General features: G+C 43.4%; 1 protein-coding gene across 2 annotated transcripts in view; it reads left to right on the top strand.

Annotated features, from left to right (window-relative positions):
- The window catches only part of NFYC (nuclear transcription factor Y subunit gamma), a 49,140-nt gene extending 28,923 nt beyond the window's left edge, over positions 1 to 20,217 (top strand). For both annotated transcript variants that reach the window (XM_044286679.1, XM_044286680.1), the window contains exons 4-10: positions 3,472 to 3,585; positions 4,614 to 4,709; positions 8,547 to 8,720; positions 14,342 to 14,494; positions 17,017 to 17,124; positions 18,813 to 18,872; positions 18,963 to 20,217. In XM_044286679.1, the coding sequence (XP_044142614.1) occupies positions 3,472 to 3,585; positions 4,614 to 4,709; positions 8,547 to 8,720; positions 14,342 to 14,494; positions 17,017 to 17,124; positions 18,813 to 18,872; positions 18,963 to 19,082 (825 nt within the window). In that variant the 3' untranslated portion in view covers positions 19,083 to 20,217. The remainder of the gene's footprint in view (positions 1 to 3,471; positions 3,586 to 4,613; positions 4,710 to 8,546; positions 8,721 to 14,341; positions 14,495 to 17,016; positions 17,125 to 18,812; positions 18,873 to 18,962) is intronic.
- Positions 20,218 to 22,662: the final 2,445 nt, after the last annotated feature.

The raw sequence follows: 22,662 nt of genomic DNA, 5'->3' as shown, positions 1-22,662 counted from the left end.
AATATAAACTGCCACACAAACTATGCTGGAACCTGGCCCTGTCAATCAAGGAGAGGGCAGGGCCGGCAGAGGAAGCAGGAGGAGCAAGGATGGCTTGGGCCTGCCCCCGATGCACTTAATTGCTCATTTGCATATGGATTTAAAGGATACCTATCACATTTAGACCCTAATTTTCCTATATGTAGTTACAAATAACATGATATTCCAGAATCAGTTACTATTAGACTGACTTACCCCATATTTAATAAGATTCAGCCCTTAGCAACCAGTCTGCATAAAACTGCAATTTCACTATTCAGTTAAGATGGCCGCCACTGGCCTCACCCTGAGGCTAATCCCGCCTGCCCTCACTAGCCAGTAACAATAGCCCCCCAAAAGTGTCAGTAACCAGAGCCTCCCCCCCCCCCCCCCCCCAAAGGGTTAATCTCCTGCAGCACAAAGGGGTCCTCTTACCACATGTTGCTTTTATTTATACACTGAGCAGATGGCAGATCTCCCTTCCCTGGTCTGCGCTGCTTCGACTCTGCATTCTCCAGTCTGCTGAGTGAGGGAGCGTCTGCCAAGCGCAGGGACAGGGAGAAGTGCACACAGCCCAGGCACTGTTATCAGCTGCTGGGGAGGACCTGGCTTTAATAATTTACTTACAGTCTCTGGCTGTCAGTAATGTGAGCCTGCACGCTGCCTGCTTCTGCGTCCTCCGTCCTTCAACACAGAGGACAGACCCTGCATAGCAACCTGATTTTAAGCACAGGTAAAAGTAGGCAGTAGAGGGAACAAAACTGTGGAATTAAGGGGTAATTGAATACCCAGTGAAAAGTTGAAATAGGGCCACCTAGGAGATAATAATCACCACAACCCAATACTCAAAAAAATAAAAAAAAATATGACAGTTATACTCTCTATAATTAAGCAATGGACTGCTAAGTGAAAGGTATCGTTACATTCAGCTGAGCTAGTCCTCCAAGGCATTGTATTCTGGTGACAAATTCCCTTCCTTTTTATTTTATTTTATTATATATATAATGGGCCTAATCCATTTCGGCCGATATTGGTACATATCGGCAGAAAATAGCGGGGAGGAGCTGGGGGCCGGTGCGTTCACTGTGCTCCGGCCCCCAGCTCCAGTAGTTATAAAATGTGTACAATTAATAAGGATTCTATTCATGAGGCCCCCTCTGCAGTAGAACATTCAATATAGCCACATCCTACTCACAGGGCTGTTATCTTAATGCTGGCCGGCCGGGCAGACGAGCGGCAGCGTCACGACTGACGTCATGTGCCCGGCCTACTTTCTGAATGAAGGAGGCGGCGCAGGCATGTGACGTCAGTCGTGACACTGCCGCTCGTCTGCCCGGCCGGGCAGCATTAAGATAACAGCCCTGTGAGTAGGATGTGGCTATATTGAATGTTCTACTGCATAGGGGGCCTCATGAATAGAATCCTTATTAATTGTACACATTTTATAACTAGTCTGTACTGGAGCGGCAATGGGGGGGTCTGTGGATGGCACTGTTATGGGGTGGGTGGGGGGGTCTGTGGATGGCACTGTTATGGGGTGGGTGGGGGTCTGTGGATGGCACTGTTATAAATATCATTTAAAAAAGTATTTTAAAAGTATTTGGGCAAAAAGTCGGTTTCGGCTTTCGGTCAAGGGCATCCTGAATTTTCGGTTTCGGACCAGAATTTTCATTTCGGTGCACATTATATATATATATATATATATATATATATATATATATATATATATATATATATATATATAATATTTCTCTCCCCACTTGCTGGTTGTTTTGGATTCTCACTGTAACCGGTGTTGGAATCGTAAAAAAAAAAACATGGCTGCATAGAGCTTAGAATTTGAGAGTGAAATGTAACTTTATTTCTTTATTTGACCTTTTAAAATGTGTCAGCACTCCATGGTTATGCAGTATTGTCGGTTGATATTTAGTTGAATACATACACCAGCCGTGCCAGCCTATTTCTTTTATTGGAAAGCTAAACTTTACAAGGAGACAGCCTTGCCCCCCTCATTAGCTCATTCTCGCATGCACAAGACTTGTTAACCTCCTGCAGGCATTGCTCATGGTGTTTTATGCCTCATTCACAAAACGCTGTAAAAACAAAACCCATAAAACTGGCAGAAAAGTCCTCATAGAGGTATGGAAAAATAAAAGTTATGGCTTTGGGAAGGCTATAAGTAAAAAAATGTAATACATTTTTTTTTTTTTTTTTTTTACATTTTACTGTTCATTAAAGGGTTAAACTTATTGAGATAGCAAAGATGTTGTCCCGTCGACTGAATAGGGGATAACTTCTAGATTGACGGGCTTCCAACCTGCTTGAATGGAATGATGGTCAATTATGCATAAAAGATGTCTTTATATGTATGTTTGATTTTCAGTATGAGACTAAATCGCGCTAAGAGACGGAGCAGTTCTAGTCCTTTTATGTTAATTGCTTTTCCTCAGTATAGGCCATCAAAAGCTGCTTTAGGCTAGGTCTACACGACGACATTTGTCACGCGACATTTTGTTGCACCAATGTCGCGCGACAATTTTTATAATGGCAGTCTATGGTGTCGCACTGCAACATGCGACATGTTGCGACTGCGACGCGACAGTCGCAGAAAATCCATCTAAGATGGATTTTTCTGCGACTGTCGCGTCGCAGTCGCAACATGTCGCATGTTGCAGTGCGACACCATAGACTGCCATTATAAAAATTGTCGCGCGACATTAGTGCAACAAAATGTCGCGCGACAACTGTTGCGCCCTATTTGTCGCGCGACTTTTTGTCGCACGACAAATGTCGTCGTGTAGACCTAGCCTTACCGGGGTCTGACACATCGGCTGTTCTGCACCATCTCTGGTGCTGGAGCTACAGCGCCATCCACTGTGTGGTGGACAGAGCTGGTTACTGCAGGTCTCCTCCTACTGAAGTGTGAATGGGAGCACCACTGTAGTAACCAGCTCTGTCCTCTGCTCAGTGGACGGCACTGTAGTTACCCCCCGAACAACTGATTGGCATGGGGGCACAGTATCACCAAGAGAAAACTGGAGAAATCTGACAGGGCCATGTGCTGCCGACAAAGCAGCGTTTTTGAATGCGTCCTGGGATGCGGAGCATGACTCACAATGTAGGTCAATGCAGACGGATCCATTTTCTCTGACACTAAAGAAAGTGGATCCATCCCACATTGACTTACAATGATATTTTCGAGACGGATCACTCTTGGCTATGACTTACAGTGATTTACATGCCCGATCGGGGTTGTTTAATTTTCATTTAATACAGCCTGGTTCAGCCGAAATGGAGCCATCAGGATGTATTGAATGGAACGGTTCCTTTTAATTAAGGTTTTGACATCCTCTGCCAGATCTTAAAACCTGAAGTAAAAAACGCAGATGTGAAATTAGCCTAAAATGGCCTTTATTCTGTTTTAGACTTTAACTATGTTCATTTGTGATTTAGATGATCAGCGCTGAAGCCCCAGTTCTGTTTGCCAAAGCTGCTCAGATTTTTATAACAGAGTTGACCCTGCGTGCCTGGATTCACACAGAAGACAACAAAAGGAGGACATTGCAGGTAATGGTGGGGATTTGCTATTATGGGAAGAGTTTGACGTTGGTGGCCTATCATCAGGATTAGACTGAAGGGTGATTTACCCCGGTATACCTACCGATCAGCTGTGGCATGCTGGTAAGAGGAGCATCCCCTTCATTATTTATCAGGAACAGTACTGTACATTTGGTATTGTAGCTCAGTCTTATGTGAATGGGACAGAGCTGCAGCACCAGACACGGCTCTCTGCTTTTTGTTCCCTCCTGACACATGAGAAATGCCTGCTCAGCCAGTGATTGTCATGAGGCACACGGAAGAAGAGACCAGTCAGGGAACAGCCAGACAACGCTTTTAAAGAGCACTTGTCATCATGATCAACCTAATTAAATCAGGCCCAGTGCCTGGTAGGGTTGATCCTAGTGAGTAGCATTATACCTTATTTTCTGTGTCTTCGTTGCACCATTCTCAAGATGTATCAATTTTTAGTGACATGTAAATTAGATCTTCAGTGCACAGAGGGGCGAACCAGAGCTTCTGCACCTCTTCCCACGTCCCCATCCCCCTGATTGACAGTTCCAGGCATATCATCAAGTAAATTTGCACTTGCATCTTGGGCTATATTGTCGGCGCGCGTGCAGTGCCTCTGCCTCGGCTTATTGTCGGCGCGCGTGCAGTGCCTCTGCCTCGGCTTATTGTCGGCGCGCGTGCAGTGCCTCTGCCTCGGCTTATTGTCGGCGCGCGTGCAGTGCCGCTGCTTCGCCAACAGTGGGAATAAAAACTGCATGTGTCTACTCTGGAGGATGAAATTGTCACATGCTTAGTGTTTATCTGCTGTTCTGGGGAAGTGGAGCCAGATGTACCGCATGTGTACCTCTAGTGTAGACTGCGGTATGGCACAAGTGAATGGATGGCTGCATAGTGATTGACATCATACGTTCTTCAAGTAGACAGTTTGCATACTTATCTGATAGTAGTTAAACCCTTTTTATTCTTGTATTTCCATTCAGGCCTTGAACTACTACTAAGAATATATTTTCTGTTTATCTTCTTAGAGGAACGACATTGCGATGGCGATCACAAAATTTGACCAGTTCGATTTCCTAATTGACATTGTTCCTAGGGACGAGTTAAAGCCTCCAAAACGGCAGGTACGTTTTCTACAGATGGTGACGCTGTACGGTGCATGCAGACTACACCAAGGCTATTGATATTCAAACCTGTTTTGAAGTAAAAATTTCCTGCTGATTTTGTTTTTTTGTTTAGAGTAGGTTCACAAAGAGGATTTTGACAGCGACAAAATCCTCTGCGCACCCCACGACATAAACCGCAGTGCTAGGTTGCTATTTCTGCTGTGGGGTTTCAAGCGGTCAAGCACTAGGTTTAGCTTCATTGAATGGAGCTAAACCACAAGCAAGCTCCCTCTGTAGCTTTGTGAGGGGTAACCACGCTAAGAATGGACCATTGTTGGCATGGTCTTAAAAACTGCGTGGCAAAAATAAACTTCTAGGAGGCATGAACTGTGACATATCTGCACCAAAACCACCCTGCTTTCAATTGGAGGCTTTGTGCTGAAACCTGCGCCCAAAATCTATCCTACGTTGATCTACTCTAAAAGTTCAAAAAAGTTTTATGGCAAAATATTGAAAGGTGTACATCAGGGATGTCAAACTCGTGGCCCTCTAGCTGTTGCAGAACTATAACGTCCATCATCCTGGGAGTAGTAGTTCTGCAACAGCTGGAGGGCTACAAGTTTGACATACACTTTTTGTTTTTGATGTTTGTTCCATTTTTGTGGCAGGTGGTGCTTTTATCTTAGTGTTTTTTTTTTTTTGTTTGTTTTTAATTTCAAAACCGCCAAGATGATTACCTGTGCAAAGTGTTACAGAATATAAACGGCCACATAAAATAAGCCTGAACTTTTTTTTTTTTTTTGCAAAATGTGTGTAAAGAAACCCCAAAGAAGCGGATTCCCTTGACAGTAAGAAGAGTAGAATTGTGAATGGAGCCAGCAGTGGGAGACTTGGTGCCTGAAATTGATTACCACTGTTTTGTCCTGTAAACTGTGCCACATGTCTGGTTCCAGCTCTGCTTTATCTACGGGCAGTCTCAGCTGCTGTAAACATCCTTGACTGGAAGCTGTGAAACCGTGGAAAAGGCTTTCAGTCGGATGTTTACAGCTGTTGACTGCTACTCTCTGCCAAGGTTCACGGGTGAAATGAAGCGGGCACCTTAACCGTTCAGCAACCTCAATAATGAGAATTGGTACTGGTTTTATACATTGTGTTTTTACGCTTACCTTATGGCTCCAGTGCATGCTGACAAGTCCTCATTCATGAGCATCTGATTCCCGAGCGCACTTGTGCGGCTATTATTGAAATAGTGATCAAATGCGCCTCCTTCACATTGGGTGCCCGTCCTCTAGATAGGAGCCGACCCCAGAGTTGAAACCAGCATTTATCGAACACTTGTTGCATATTATATGCCACCAATATCCCAGGTAGGCCAACCCCTTTAAGGGAAAATAACTTTAGTTGGGGAATGTCAAAAATGATTACATGCTGTATTTTGTAATTAGCATTCATCTACACTGTCTTCTGTGGCAGTTTGCACCTTTGTTAGGGTGCTCTGGTTTCCTCCAGACTACATCTCTTCGGGTAATGTGCTGTCTGTGACACTGGTGGGTTTAGTATGAGCGAAATGGGGAAATTCAAAGACGCTGGGGGACAAGTAAATCGCAGTGGTGGGTGAATGGAGTACAAGATGGGATAGCTACCTAGCACTAGAAACTAGGGATCGACCGATATTGATTTTTTAGGGCCGATACCGATACCGATAATTTGTGAACTTTCAGGCCGATAGCCGATAATTTATACCGATATTCTGGGAATTTTCATTTTTGAAAAAAAAATTAAAATTCCCACAAATCTGCTGAAAATTAATGTTTATTGTTAATGTGTATTTTTATTTTTTTTGTAAATCTTTCTTTTTCATTTATATTTAATATTTTGGTGTTTTTATTTTTATTACTTTTTTTTTTAACTAACTTTTAGCCCCCTTAGGGACTAGAACCCTTGTCCTATTCACCCTGATAGAGCTCTATCAGGGTGAATAGGAGCTCACACTGTCCCTGCTGCTGTGTGCTTTGTGCACACAGCAGCATGGAGCTTACCATGACAGCCAGGGCTTCAATAGCGTCCTGGCTGCCATGGTAACCGATTGGAGCCCCAGCATTACACTGCTGGGGCTCCGATCGGAGGAGCAGGGGAGAGGGAATCCTGTGGGGGGCGCACTGCGACTGGGGTGGGGGGGAGGGGGGGCGCACCACTGTTTAATACTGGGGGGGAGGGGGGGCGCACTGCGCCACCAATGCTTAATACTGGGGGGGCTTGGGGGGGAGGCGCACTGCGCCACCAAGGCCTAATATTGGGGGGGGGGGGGGGAGGGGGGGCGCACTGCGCCACCAATGTCTGATACTGGGGGGCTTGGGGGGGCGCACTGCGCCACCAATGAAGCTTAATCTCACATTTATTCATATACAGGAGGCGGGAGCTGGCTGCAGGATCACATAGCCGGCTCCCGACCTCTATGAGCTGTAGCTGCGATCCGCGGCACCTGAGGAGTTAACTACCGCAGATCGCAGCTACAGCTCATAGAGGCCGGGAGCTGGCTATGTGATCCTGCAGCTCCCGCCTCCTGTATATGAATTAATGTAAGATTAAGCTTCATTGGTGGCGCAGTGGCCATAGCTCCTCCCCTCCTCTTGTCCCCTGTCCTCCCATTGGCTGGAGCGGCAGCAGCAGCACAGGGGGAGGAGACACTGCTCCTTCTCCCCTGTGCTGCTGCTGAGGGAACACGGAGAGCGCTGTCAGCAGCGCGATCTGTGTTCCCAGGACGTTATCGGAATATCGGCAAAATAAATGCCGATACCGATAACGTTCAAAATCCTGAATATCGGCCGATAATATCGGTAAATCCGATAATCGGTCGATCCCTACTAGAAACCCACACTACTCGGGAAACCTAGGGTCCTTACCCCATGTCAGTGGGAGTGGCAGGTTGTGAATGTCTATTGCCGCTCCAGTCATCCTCTGGGACTGCTGGAAATAGATGAATACAGCTCTGTACTTCGGTTGTGTCCGGCAGCCTTGTAGGGAAGGAATGGTTTGGCAGCAGAAATACTCAACCTGTCACTTCATTCATATGGGGGCAAGGGGTCTCCATTCTCGTGATTGGTCAGGCCCCTACTATCCTGTGATTTAGAAAAGAATCACACAGCACGTTATTTCTGTCGCCGAGCACTAGCATGGGACCTGCAGAGTGGAAGAAGGGTTAATGCTATTAGATTGGGTTTGCATAGGAGCATTATTCTGTGACCGCAGTTGGCGTTGCACATAAATGATTTAGCTCCTAAAGATAAATTGTCTCTTGGTTTTGTTTTAGACTCTGGTGATGTAAGGCATATACGTGAGGACAATTGATTGTAATTGCTCTTCCCTGTGTGAGATTACACCGCAACTCGGATTTGGTTTTATTGTAACATAATAGCTACCTTGTCTGCATCTTTCACTCGTCTGACATTCCTCCAGCGGTGAGACTCTGATAATTATTAGTGGGGAGCATCTCTTACACCTTGCCCCTTGCTTCCGAATAACAAGGCAAGCCACAATGGAGACCTTTATGAGACTTGTCTGGGTGTTTGCCAGCTGTGCGGGTGACAGGTAAGGTAAAGGACGGATGAAATCTTTCTTCTCCTGGAGTTAAGCCTGTGTGCAGGGCTTGTAAACATCCTACACTCTCAGCTGTGAATATGGGGCGGCTGGGAGAAGGGTGTTTACCCCCCCTGGCATGGAATCGCCTGCAGATTTTGGTGTTTCATGGTAAGATGAAGTACACTAAATCATAACACGTGTGCTAAATTACGGTGAAAAAGTTTTATAGTGTTTTACGCTTATTCATCTTTTATTTTATGCTCTTGTATTGATTAGGAAGAGGTTCGGCAAGCAGTGACCCCAGCAGAACCCATCCAGTACTACTTTACTCTGGCCCAACAACCAACAGCTGTGCAAGTCCAGGGGCAGGCAGCAGGCCAGCAGACTACAACTTCAACAACTACCCTTCAGCCTGGCCAGATTATTATTGCCCAGCCGCAGCAGGGACAGGTCAGATGAATATTTGCTTCTTCTGTTACACTTCTTTTTGTATTGGTAAGGTGTTAGAAGTGAGACATTTAGGCTATCTTTTGAACGCTGATGGTGAAGGTTCTTCTAAGTCTCCAGCCACGTCTCTTGGCATGACTGCTTTTAACCCCTTAGGGACACAGCCTTTTTACACCTTAGGACCAGGCCATTTTTTGCAAATCTGACCAGTGTCACTTTAAGTGCTGATAACGTTAAAACGCTTTGACTTATTCAGGCCGTTCTGAGATTGTTTTTTCGTCACATATTGTACTTCATGACACTGGTAAAATGAAGTCAAAAAAATTATTTTTTTTGCACAAAATAATACCTAATTTACCAAAAAATTTCAAAAATTTGCAAATTTCAAAGTTTCAGTTTCTCTACTTCTGTAATACATAGTAATACCCCCAAAAATTGTGATGATTTTACATTCCCCATATGTCTACTTCATGTTTGTAGCATTTTGGGAATGATATTTTATTTTTTGGGGATGTTACAAGGCTTAGAAGTTTAGAAGCAAATTTAGAAATTTTCAGAAATCTTCAAAATCCCACTTTTTATGGACCAGTTCAGGTTTGAAGTCATATTGTGAGGCTTAGATAATAGAAACCTCCCAAAAATGACCCCATCTAAGAAACTACACCCCTCAAGGTATTCAAAACTGATTTTACATACGTAGTTAACCCTTTAGGTGTTGCACAAGAGTTATTGGCAAATGGGGATGAAATTTGAAAATTTAATTTTTTTGCCTTATTTTCCATTTTAACCCATTTTTTCCACTAACAAAGCAAGGGTTAACAGCCAAACAAGACTGTATCTTTATTGCCCTGACTCTGCCGTTTACAGAAACACCCCATATGTGGCCGTAAACTACTGTACGGCCACACAGCGGGGCGTAGAGTGAAAGGTGCGCCGTTTGGTTTTTGGAAGCCAGATTTTGCTGGGCTGTTTTTTTGACACCATGTCCCATTTGAAGCCCCCCTGATGCACCCCTAGAGTAGAAACTCCATAAAAGTGACCCCATCTAAGAAACTACACCCCTCAAGGTATTCAAAACTGATTTTACATACATTTTTAACCCTTTAGGTGTTGCACAAGATTTAATGGAAAATAGAGATACAATTTCCAAATTTCACTTTTTTGGCAGATTTTCCATTTTAATATTTTTTTTCCAGTTACAAAGAAAGGGTTAACAGCCAAACAAAACTCATTATTTATGGCCCTAATTCTGTAGTTTACAGAAACACTCCATATGTGGTCGTAAACTGCTGTACGGGCACACGCCAGGGCGCAGAAGGAAAGGAATGCCATACGGTTTTTGGAAGGCTGGATTTTGCCGGACTGTTTTTTTTGACACCATGTCCCATTTGAAGCCCCCCTGATGCACCCCTAGAGTAGAAACTCTAAAAAAAAAGTGACCCCATTTTAGAAACTACGGGATAGGGTGGCAGTTTTGTTGGTACTAGTTATTACACTTTTTGTGCGGCAAGGTAACAAGAAATACCTTTTTGGCACATTTTTTTTTTTTTTTTTTTTTTTTTGTTATTTACAACATTCATCTGACAGGTTAGATCATGTGGTAATTTTATAGAGCAGGTTGTCACGGACGCGGCGATACATAATATGTATACAATTTTTTTTTATTTATGTACGTTTTACACAATGATTTCATTTTTAAAACAAAAAAAGTTTTAGTTTCTCCATAGTCTAAGAGCCATAGTTGTTTCAGTTTTTGGGCGATTATCTTAAGTAGGGTCTCATTTTTTGCGGGATGAGATGACTGTTTGATTGGCACTATTTTGGGGTGCATATGATTTTTTGATCGCTTGCTATTGCACTTTTTGTGACGTAAGATGACCAAAAATTGCTTTTTTGCACCTTTTTTATTTTTATTTTTTTACGGTGGTCACCTGAGGGGTTAGCTCATGTGATATTTTTATAGAGCCGGTCCATACGGACGCGGCAATACCTAATATGTATACTTTTTTTTAATTTATGTAAGTTTTACACAATGATTTCATTTTTGAAACAAAAAAATGATGTTTTAGTGTTTCCATAGTCTAAGAGCCATAGTTTTTTCAGTTTTTGGGCGATTATCTTAAGCAGGGTCTCATTTTTTGCGGGATGAGATGACGGTTTGATTGTTACAATTTTGGCGTACATGCGACTTTTTTGATCACTTTTATTACCTTTTTTGGGAAGTAAGGTGGGCAAAATTTCAATTTCATCATAGTTTTTAATTTTTTATTTTTCTGGCGTTCACTGTTCGGGTAAAGTAACATGACCGTTTTATAGATCAGGTCGTTACGGACGCGGCGATACCAAACATGTGTAGGGAATTGAATTTTTTTCATTTTTAATCAGTGATAAATGTGTTTTTTGATTTTTACTTTTTTTTCACTTTTTTTTTTTTACTTTACCCAGACCCACTTGGTTCTTGAAGATCCAGTGGGTCTGATGTCTGTATAATACAGTACTGTACTCTATATAGGGTACTGCACTGTATTTTACTTACACTGAACAGATCTATGCTTTCAGCACAGATCTGTTCAGCACCATGGACAGCAGGACACCTGAGCAGGCGTCCTGTTGCCATGGGAACCTTCCCCGTCTGCCACAACTTCGCAGACGGGGAAGGGTGAGGACGGGGCTTCGGGGGGCTGTCTGGGGGCTCTCTCCCTCTCCCATCGGGGGGCTGCAAAGGCACAGCAGCCCCCCTATCGGAGAGGGAGGGAGCTCCCTGCGCTGTTAACCTTTTCCATACAGCGGTCCGTACGGACCGCTGTATGGAAAGGGTTAAACGGCTGACATCGCATCAACGATGTCAGCCGTTTATACCAGGGTGCCAGCAATGTGGACCGCGGGGATCAGAAACGGCAAAAAGCGCATTAAACCGCAAGTCTGAATTGACCTGTGGTTTGTTGCGATCGCCAACATGGGGGGGGTCACGGGACCCCCCCGCGCATTTAGCCTAGGTGCCTGCTCAATGATTTGTGCAGGCACGTTGTTCCGATCACTGCCAGCCGGACGGCAGTGATCGGGACAACACATGACGTACCGGTACGTCATGTGTCCTGAAGAGGTTAAAGGGGTTTTCTGGGAATAACTAATGCTCGCAACCTGTATCCGTAAACGTTGTGGCCATGATCTGGTCCCGCAGTTATGACATCCGGCACGGCATGGCCATGGTTACATGCTTCATTGGTGACTAGCTTATTGTGTACCTGTCACTGCTGAAGCCAGTCATTGGTAGCAGAGCATGTGGCCATGCCCATGTGTTGCTAGATGTAAACAGTCCAGGGGCCGGAACATAGATACCCTGTAGCAGCAGGAAGCAGGTAAGTATGAATTTTCTGTTTTACAGAGGCAGGCATTAGATAAAAAGTAATTTATTCCCGGCCGTCAATGAGTGTTAGGTGGTGAAAAGAGGCAATGACAATACCGCTGCTTTATTTGGACCTGGCAGACATGTTATCCCTGAATGCCCCCCGTAGGGGGCCCAGTTACAGTGGAAAAAATCTAAAAATACAATATAAATAAAGGGGGAAAAACACTGCCCATATCAACCCAGACTGCTGCTACCTACACCGATTAGGCCTTATGCATACGATCATATGTATTTTGCGGTCCGCAAAAAACACGGATGACGTCAGTGTGCGTTCCGTTCTTTGCAGAACAGAACAGCTGGCCCCTAATAATGCCTGTAATGCGGACAATAATAGGACATGTTCTATTTTTTTGCAGAACGGACATATGGAAACGGAATGCACACTTTTTTTTTTTTTTTTTGTGGTTTTGTGGACCTATTGAAATGAATAGTTCTGTATACTGTCTGCAAACAAAACGGAACGGACACCGAAAGAAAATACGTTTGTGTGTCTGAGCCCTTATACTGTGTAGCAGAGCACCCGAAGCAGCATAGGGAATCAAGTTTAGTACTTTGTCCAGTTGAATATTTGAAGTAAAAATTTGTTTTTTCACTTTACTTTAGCTGGATTCACTCCAGTGTTTCTTTTTTGCTGTTATAGAAGCCGAACCACGAAAATAACTGAAGTGCCATATTCAGAACATAGCTGAAACTAACGGGTCAGACAGACTGTTTTGACTTTAAGGGGGTCCAGCTGCTTTCTTTTAGGGTCCATTCACACGTCTGCAAAATGGATCCGCATCCGTTCCGCAATTTTTCGGAACGGGTGCAGACCCATTCATTTTCAATGGGGCCGAAATGTGCTGTCCGCATCCACATTTGCGGATCCGCTCTTACGCATCCGTGCTTCCGTTTCCGCAAAAAAATAGAACATGTCCTATTCTTGTCCGCAATTGCGGACAAGAACAGGCATATTCTATTAGTGCCGGCAATGTGCGGTCCGCAAAATGCGGAACGCACATTGCCGCTTTCCGTGTTTTGCGGATCCGTGGCTCCGTGTATCCGCAAAACACATTGCGGACGTGTGAATGGAGCCTTAGGGAGTGTGCCATTTTACCAGTAGTAGTTCAGAATGCTGTGTTATGATGTTCAGCTTTGACAGGTTCTGCGACGAGGTTCCTAACTGCCTCCAACACTGATGTGAATGTAGCCCTACCTAATAAAACTAATAATAAACAAATAAAAAAAACACACACACAAAAGTATAAAAACATCCTAAGGGCCCTTGCACACGACCGTATGCCCTCTGAGACATACAGTCTGTGAGCAGGCCACATGTCCCGGAGTGGCATTGATCGGGACTGCACGGCACATCAAAGATTACAATGATGCTGTGCACGTCAGGCCGCCCGTGATGCTGTTGTCCTGCACTCATAAAATCATATGACTGCAGAACAATAGCACCGGGGGCGGCCTGACGTGCACAGCATCATTGTAATCTTTGATGCTGTGTGCTCCCAATCAATGCCACTCCGGGACATGTGGCCTGCTCATGGACTGTATGTCTCGGAGGGCATACAGTCGTGTGCAAGGGCCCTAAGAGTCACGTAAAAAAAAAAAAAAACGTTGCAAAAATTATTTTGGAAGCTCTGCAGATTTCAGCTTTTAAACCACCAAGTGCACAAAATAGCTGAGAAGAGTGTGGTTATGATGATCCAGGAGTTAAAGCAATGTTTGTGGAGAAAACTTCCAAAAATTAGTTCAAAGGAAAAAGAGAATAATTGCCTTTTATGTCCCCATCAGGTCCATGGTTGCATTTTTCAAAGGGAATGTGAGGGTTCCTTCACTAGGAGTTTACAACCCCCCCATTCCCCCCCTTAGTTAATATTATATCTATAAAGGCTCATTCAGACTGACATATGCTTTCCTAAAAAATGCGGATCCATTTTTATGCGGACAGTTCAGCATGTCTGCAAAAAAACGGATTGCATTCCGTTTTTTTGCGGACCCGTAAACTTCAATTGGGCCAGGTCTTGATTTTCACTGACTAGTATAGGACATGTATCATTTGTTTTGCTAAGCCGTGGAATGGAACAAAAGGGCCCCATAGAAGTGAATGGGTCCGCATCTAATCCGCAAAAAAAAAATGGATCTGCATTTTTGCGGACAGCCCTGGTATATGCTTGCAGGGTTGAATAATGTGTTCTCATCTGCCATTTGTGTGTTTCCTGAACAGAATGCACCCGTAACAATGCAGGTGGGAGAAGGTCAGCAAGTGCAAATTCTCCAGGCTCAACCACAAGGTCAGAACCAGCAAGGTCAGAGTGGACAAACTATGCAAGTTATGCAGCAAATAATCACCAATACCGGAGAGATCCAGCAGATTCCTGTATGTATGACAACTAGCGACTTGCTTTCCTCATAATTTATTTGCCTGGTTAGTTGCATTGTTTTCAGATCTCCTGTATTCAAACTAGCTAATGCTTTGCATGTGGTTTATACGAAATGTAAGTAATTCCATACCTAGGTGAGGACTAGATGCTAATTTTCTCTTAGGAACAACGGTAGGTACTTAATTCCCTGGTTTTCTGTTATACGTTCTGTAATGCTACATGAAGTGTTGACTTGTGTAACCGTAAACTACCAAAAAGAAAAAGTAGAAGCCAGCTCAGCGACTACCAGAGGATGCACGGACCTGCAGGAAACGCTGTAGATGGACAAATGCAAAAGAACCCCAACATCTGAATCTCCGAGTCTTAATTGGCAAATCACTTTTCGGCTAACGGTATAGACCAAAAATACATGGTGAACAAATGGGTACTAAAAGGTGCCAAGAACCAATGATGGCCCTTCAGAGTAGCACATGACTGGGTACAATCAAAGGCAAAACCCCTGAAATAAATAAGGAACAGCATAGTAGTGCAAGATGAAATCTCTATTTCCATTCAGACCAAGGGGGCACATATCCTCAACAGAAAAGGCCAAAAAGTCTCTGAACGTTCTCTGATCAGCTCCCCTAGATGGCCAAGAGACATGCTAGAAATGTTTTTATCGTGAACCTGCAAAAAATATAAAGATACTGCAGGTCAAAATAGGCTGGTCTTTAAATGCATCAAAAATATGCCATCTGATCCATGTCTTCAAGGTACATGTAGTGCAGGCGACGCATGTATTGTAGATTGCAAGATGTGCAAGTAATCCAATCTACAACTCCTGCCTGTGGTACAAGAGTGTGAAACCTTAATAACAGAACAACGCCTGCAACTATAGGTTCCCCTCGGGGAAAGCCATGATGAAATTGGGACCTCCTAGATGATGGGCTCAAACTAGGAGATCTTAATTGTCCAAGTGTAGGAGCCCTCCTGGACACACTTGTATCCTATAGAAAAGACAGATCCGGATCCTGATGGACTACAGATAGCTATTTGTGAATATGTTTACAGATGGAAGAAAATTCCAAACGGTATAGGGGAATGTTTTTTATTTGAGCCTGAATCGGAGTCTAATTTGGGACAGATCAGGTCCAATCTGTTCTTAATCACAGTATGTGAGGCATGTTTGAACATTCAGCCGGGATATCCCCGTGATCTCAAGCATTGACAGCTAGACATTGTTGTTTGGCCCGAACCAATTCGCCCATAGATACGCTTCTAACAGTATGACAGGAACTGGCGAGCGACATAACATTGCCAGATTTATTTCACATACTTTCAGCTGACAAGCGTCAACTATAAAGGTTTCCTGTACTGGATTTCAAGCGATTTTCTAATAAAGAGATTCAGGGGCTCGAGTTCCTTTGCATTTCTCCATAAACTACCATACTTCTTTGGACATGTACATGACAAATTGAACATGGGCTGTGAGCTGCAGGGAGTATATAATATAGCAAGAGGAGCTCAGCAGATTGATATATCGTTTTATGGTAAAAGATTCAGTAAAATGTGTATTTTATTAATTTTAAAACTGGTTTTCTGAAATTTTTATACTGATGACCTATCCTCTTGGTAGGCTACCAGTATCTGATTGGTGGGACTGATGCTCCTGTGAGAGCTGCGGCCTTCTCCATGCTCACCAAGCAAAGCTCCGTACATAGTATAGCAGCTGTGCTTAGTATCGCAGCTCAGCCCCATTCACTTCTGTGGGGATTAGCTGCACCAAGGCCACATGACAGATGAACGTGTCGTCACTGGCCTAGGGAAAGCAGCAAGAAGGCCGCAGCGTTACTGCAAGCACTGCCGCCTCGAGCAGCTAGTCAGCACAAGTCTCAGGTGTCGGATCCCCACCGGTCAGATACTGATGACCTATCCTGGGGGTAGGTCATCAATATTACAATCTTTAAATTCCTGCTCATTCTGGTATTTGAAGTGGAGGAGATGGTCGAATCAGTGATTGACAACCTTCCCTGTATGACTGTGTATACAGAGAGAGCAGTCAATCACTGAATAAAGTCAGGGAGGCGATCCTAAGTCCAGAATGAGTAGAATCTAAATGTGTAAAATACAAGTTTTATTGTGTCTGTTCCCACACACCTAACACTAATCTGCTCAGCTCCTCCTGCTCTATAATAATCTGCCTGCAAGTCAGACACCATGTTCAATATGCCAGGTTCTCTTTAATGTTAGTATATCCTTATCAGAGTCGTCATACCTTGCCAGGGATGCAAGATCTCAGTGCTTCCACCTCTACTAATACACGTGTTGTGCATTAGCTGAGATCCTGTGATTACTAGGGAATTTGACCATTGACTGTTTGTTTCGTTTATTTATATGTGATTTTTTTTTTTTACTTGTTTTTGAACATGGGAGAACATTACAGATGGAGCATGCATGCTCAGGCCATTGGACTAGACAGAGAATCTGTATTGCCTCTCATGCTTGTTTGCTTTTGATGGCATTCCCTGCTTTCCTGTAGGTGCAGCTCAACACGGGGCAGCTTCAGTACATTCGTCTTGCTCAGCCAGTGTCTGGAACGCAGGTTGTGCAGGGACAGATTCAGACCTTAACAGCCAATGGGCAGCAGGTAAGATTGTTATTTCACGTATAACTGTGACAAGGCTTTTTGTCGGCATTATTCCTATATAATGCTGTTGATTAGAATAACACTGCATCAGATTTAGGGTCCATTCACACATCCGTGTGTTTTTTACGGATCCGCAAAACACAGACACCAGCAATGTGCGTTCCGCATTTTGCGGACCGCACATCGCCGGCACTTAATAGAAAATGCCTATTCTTTTCCGCAATTGCGGACAAGAATAGGACATGTTCTGTTTTTTCGAGATCTGAATTGCGGACCCGCAATTCACATAGAAATGAATGGGTCCGCAATTCCGTTCCGCAAAATGCGTAACGGAATTGCGGATCTGTGAATGGAGCCTTAGTAAGGCAAGAAATATGGAGGATATATGTTTCCAGAGGGACAGTCAGTGCTTTTGGCTCCCAGGTAGACTTTCCCTTTTAAGCATATATAACTACCAGGTTGTAGGCCACTGCCTTTACCTCTTGGTGATCTCATCTGTTACGGCTTGTGGAGCCAGATGACTCAATCTGTTTAAAGTATGTACACGTTTTTTCTTTTAAAAACAGCTCTTTGGCATGTTATGGATGTTCCAAAAAAATGGGTGTGTGGGGGGTGGGTACAGGATTTCCTGTTGGCAAAACATGCCTCAAGTGTGGTGTGTGTACCCTGGTGTTTTATCTCTGGCACTTAGTGTATGCACTTTTGGCTTAGTATATCATACATGTTTTTTGTATGGTTTATACCTATATCCATTACTGAACCTGCACCAATATATTTATGTACATCTGGTGGTGGTGACACACATGCAGTCACCACCACCAACCGACATTTTATTTGCTTAGTGCATCTGTCAGCAGGATCAACTTTATTAAGCCAGGCATTCCGCCTAGTAGGTTTGATCCTGCTGATTCAAACTATACCCGACTTATATTTTGTTTTGTTGGCACTGTTCCCAAGAAACTAAGATTTTTTTATTTATATGCATGTAAGAGCATTGGAGAAACAAGGGGCTGGCCTGAGCCCTTGAAGCACCCTATTGCCAACCTGCAGCTCTGACCACTTGCCCCCTTCCCCTTGATTGACAGAACCAGACATCCCCTCCTGGCCCTGTATTCTTGTGCTTTTGCTATTCTGGTTATCGGCATGTATGTCAGTGACATCAGTATAGACCCACAAGTGGCTGCTTTGGGTGAAGGAGTCAAGCAGATCTTTGCTCAACTCTTTCTGAAGCTGCGGCCTCCACTTCATGGTGTTCACTGCTTGGGAAACAGCAGCAGATCCTTTGCACGGGCGCTGATACCCGAAACAACGGCACAGGCACAAGAATACAGGACCAGGTGAAGGGTTTGCCCCTAACAATTAAGAGGGGAGTGGCCGGAGCTGCCTGGTGGTGCTCTGGGGGCTCAGTCCAGCCGCTTGGTGCTCAAATTGTCCCATTTGCATATTAATACATTTTTCACTAACAGGGCCATGTAGAACCATAAATAAGGTATCCTTTGAGTAAGCAGGATCAACACGATCGGACCAGATGTTTGGTTTTAATGGGGGTTAATACTGCTGGCAAATGCACTCGTGAAAATTTTTCTGTTTCTTATATTTTAATCATGGGAGATACAGAATCAGTGCTAAGAGGTATTAGTACAGTATATACCTAAGAAATATGTTACTTACAGATACTTTTATTTTAGTTAACACAAGCAGAAGTGCAGCAAGGTCAACAGCAATTCAGCCAGTTCACTGATGGACAGGTAAAGTCCAGAACGGAATTTCTAAATGTCTTAAAACAACCGTTCTCTCCCAGTTATGGCTTTGTGTAATGTCCATTTCCTGTTTTTCAGCAATTATATCAGATCCAGCAAGTTACCATGCCTGCTGGCCAGGATATCGCACAGCCCTTGTTCATCCAGTCGAGCGGTCAGGGAAATGATGGACAAGCTACACAGGTCACTGGAGACTGATGGAAAGACCAGGAAATGAAAGGGGCAATGGGATACTGAGCACAGGCATTCACACACACACGGATAGACTGCTGCATGCTTTGACTTCAGCACATTAAGTGGAAAGGAGTTTTGCAGTTTATGCTCCATTCCTAATAAGGTGGAACATTTACTCCTACGGGATATTTGTGCACATAGTAAGACCTGAAAATCACTGTAGTGCTCAACAAGAAAGGTGGACCGTTGTACCCAGCAGCCCCGCAACAAAGAACTTGAGAAGCCCAATGCACTTGTTTGCGTTGTGTATTTTTTAGCAGTCGTCTTGTTCACACTGTACAATAAACACACTTGAGCAACAATTTCAAAATGCCATTGGGGTCCCACATGGCATCCCCTCCTGGAAGGGCTAGAGTGTTTATCTCCCTCTGCTAAAATATATTAACAGAATATGCCCCTGCATTTCGTTTGTACCTTTTCCTAGTTTTTCCTTGTTTTTGTCTTTTTCAATTCTGCCTTTTTGTAAAGATTTAATGGAAGGAAGGGCAATTTATTATAACCTTTTTGGCTTCCTATTCTGTTCATGTTTGTGATTCAAATTGGTAAATGTGAACAGGGGTTTGAATGTTATAAATGTGTATATATATTTTTTTTTTTTTTTTTTTTTTTTTTTTAAGTATTGTGCTAGTCTGCATTGAATGCATGTGAAATCTTTGCACTGCACAGCAATAAAATTTCTTTTTAGATATGTTTTTAATTCTCTTTGTCGCCCATTGACATAATTTTACAACATGTGTATATATGGAAAAAATCGGCACAGAAAGGTGACTTTTTAAATATAATGCTTATCCTCGGCTTGTGGTCGAGACTGGCGATAACTCAGACTACGGCATATCAGGAGTTCAGCAAGGTAACTGACAAATCCATTGCCCCCTGGCGTCCTCTGTAACTGCCTTCTTAGTACTTAGCCATGCTCCAGAGACACAGCCTCAGGATACCTCTCTGTATTTCTTAACTGACATAATACACTGCAGTACTTATGCATTGCAATGTATTATACTAGCAATCAAAGTGTACACCAAGAGTTTTTTTTTTTGTTAATGTAGAAACAAAAATGTATACAATGTTTGTTTCATAATAAAAAAAAAGGTAAACCTTTTCCACATTAAAATGCATTAAGTGTTTCTATTGTGCAGAAGTAGTAAATCATAAGTAATTGGTGCATCTCTACACATACTGACCTGCATAATGAAAGTTATTTATGCCTCAGAGTAAATGGTGCAGAATTTGAAAATGAAAAATTAAATAAAAATTGCAGTTTATTCCCCCCCCCCCCCCCCCCCCCAAAGGTTATGGGTACCCTGAAATGAAATTGTGCCTTTAACTATGAAACTTATGCTGCGTAGAAAACAAAACAACCCCTTTTAAGAGGTTAATGCAGTGTATTTACAGAAGCACTTAACTTTATATACAGAACTGATCTACATATAATCTTCAAAATAATGTTCAGTGGTGGAGATACAGTTTGAGGATATGTGGGTAGAGACCTGTCGTTTTTTTTTTTTTTTTGTTTTTTTTTGGCCCCTGAGGCAATCTGTACATCCAAAATTACTGCTGTATTACCCATGTAGCCTTTAAAAGGGCTGCCCATTTTCTTGCAAATTTATATCACGGAATATTACCAAGCATTGTCACGTACTTGTACATTTTTATTACATTTTCTGGGGTGTTTGGGTTGTTAAGGGGGTTGTTATTATTATTTATTATGCCTTTCATTCCATGACACTGTACATATGTTAGGGTTGTACATACATAATACAGACATTTGCAATGAGCATGACGACATACATACTGATACTGAAGGAGAGAGGGTCTTTCCATGAGATTGTCATTGGCATTTATCATATAGAGGACGTTGATAAAAGGCACTTATCCATATTACTTCCTTTTCTGGCTAGATTTTTTTTTTTTTTTTTTTTACCATCACATTATACACCTCTCGTTTCCATGGCTCAGTTGCAAGCTGCAAGCAGGGTTTTTTGGTGTCCGTCTCCATGTAGGGAGTTTGGTGACCTTTGGTGTCCGAATGAACCGATGCATTCTGAGCGGATCCTTTTCCATTCAGAATGCAATAGAATGCAAACTGATCCGTTTTGGACCGCTTGTGAGAGCCCTGAATAGATCTCACAAATGGAAAGCCAAAACGCCAGTGTGAAAGTAGACTAAGCTGGTTCTACTTTACATCAGTTTGATAAAAGACCCCATTAGTGTAATAACATGTTGGGCAATCAGAAGATTGCTGTAGCAGTGTATATTCATAACTAACAGGTGAAAAAAGTCCAATTGCAGATGGATATAATCAGCGTGGCAATTCCAACGGCCTGACTTCATCAGCCATCACTCAGCTGCCCCAGGACAAGCCAGTTTATGAAGTTTAACTCGGCTCTTGAAATTTAATGCCAGGTGGCTTTTCATGGGGGGAAGGAAGTACTCCAACCATACAAGCATGTATCTACACAATGAAGAACAGCCTGCAGCTACACAGGATTAATCTTTGTAAGAAACGCACAAGTGCAGCTCAGAGCGTTCTAATTACTGAGACACCCCCCCCCCCCTTAACTGATCCCTAGAATGAGTTGAGAGCAGCACTCTCCTCGCAGCAGAGGAGACCATAGAGGTGGGCCATTAGACTTCTATTGAGCCTGTCTTTTGCAAGAAGAAAGAGCACAATATGCAAGCGCTTCCCCTCTTTGTTGTAGCTATTGGTAGGGTTCTGAGCACTCAGACCCCCACAGATCGAAATTTTTATGAGCACTTGCGTCCCTTTAGTTTACAGCTTCCTGTTTCCCCTATAATGACCCCTTACTGCCTGGTTCTCTTATATGGGCCATGTTTCCACTACCATTGGTCACTCCCGCTGTCCGACTTCACAGTGGGTCGGGGACAGGATAGAGGAAGTATCAGTTTAGCACGTGCACAGAAAATGCACTGCACATAACCCTAGCTTAGGAACGGACAGACTTGAGGACAGAAATCTGTGCAAGCATGATCACTAAAACCTGGACCCACTGGTAGCTGTAACCCGTAGAAACAGAATAATTGACTTTACATCATGAGTTTGATGTCACCGTGCGCTTCTGCACTTGGTGGCATCAGCAGAATCGTGCTCTCCGTGTACAATGACAGGGAAGTAAATCAGTTCCTTGTCACCGACAACCCCTGGAAATGGCGCTCATTGAGCGCTGTACACATATGCAGAAGCGCCACATTTGGACAGTTGCTAGGGAACAGCATGATGTCGGTGATTATATCGCAGGTATTACCTGTGCATGGGGGGGGGCGGCTTGGTGGCATGAAGTGAAGATGTGATCTGTGTCTACTGTACATGTCTATCCTATACAGATCAAAGGAAGCTGTGATCTGTGTATGGGGACAGAAGGGAACACATAATTTGCCTACACAGTGTAAAAAAAAAAAAAAAATTATATACAGTAAAATGTAAAAAAATAAAATAAGACCCTCGACCATAGAAAAAATGGTGAATCTCGCACATACTGTAAGTTTAGACCTGCATGACGTGCGCAGGTTTTACATGGTTGTCAGG

The sequence above is a fragment of the Bufo gargarizans genome, chromosome 3, assembly GCF_014858855.1.
Source record: "Bufo gargarizans isolate SCDJY-AF-19 chromosome 3, ASM1485885v1, whole genome shotgun sequence".
In the NCBI taxonomy this organism is placed as follows: domain Eukaryota; kingdom Metazoa; phylum Chordata; class Amphibia; order Anura; family Bufonidae; genus Bufo; species Bufo gargarizans.
Note: the sequence above shows the minus strand (reverse complement) of the source record. Positions and strands in the feature narration are given on the sequence as shown.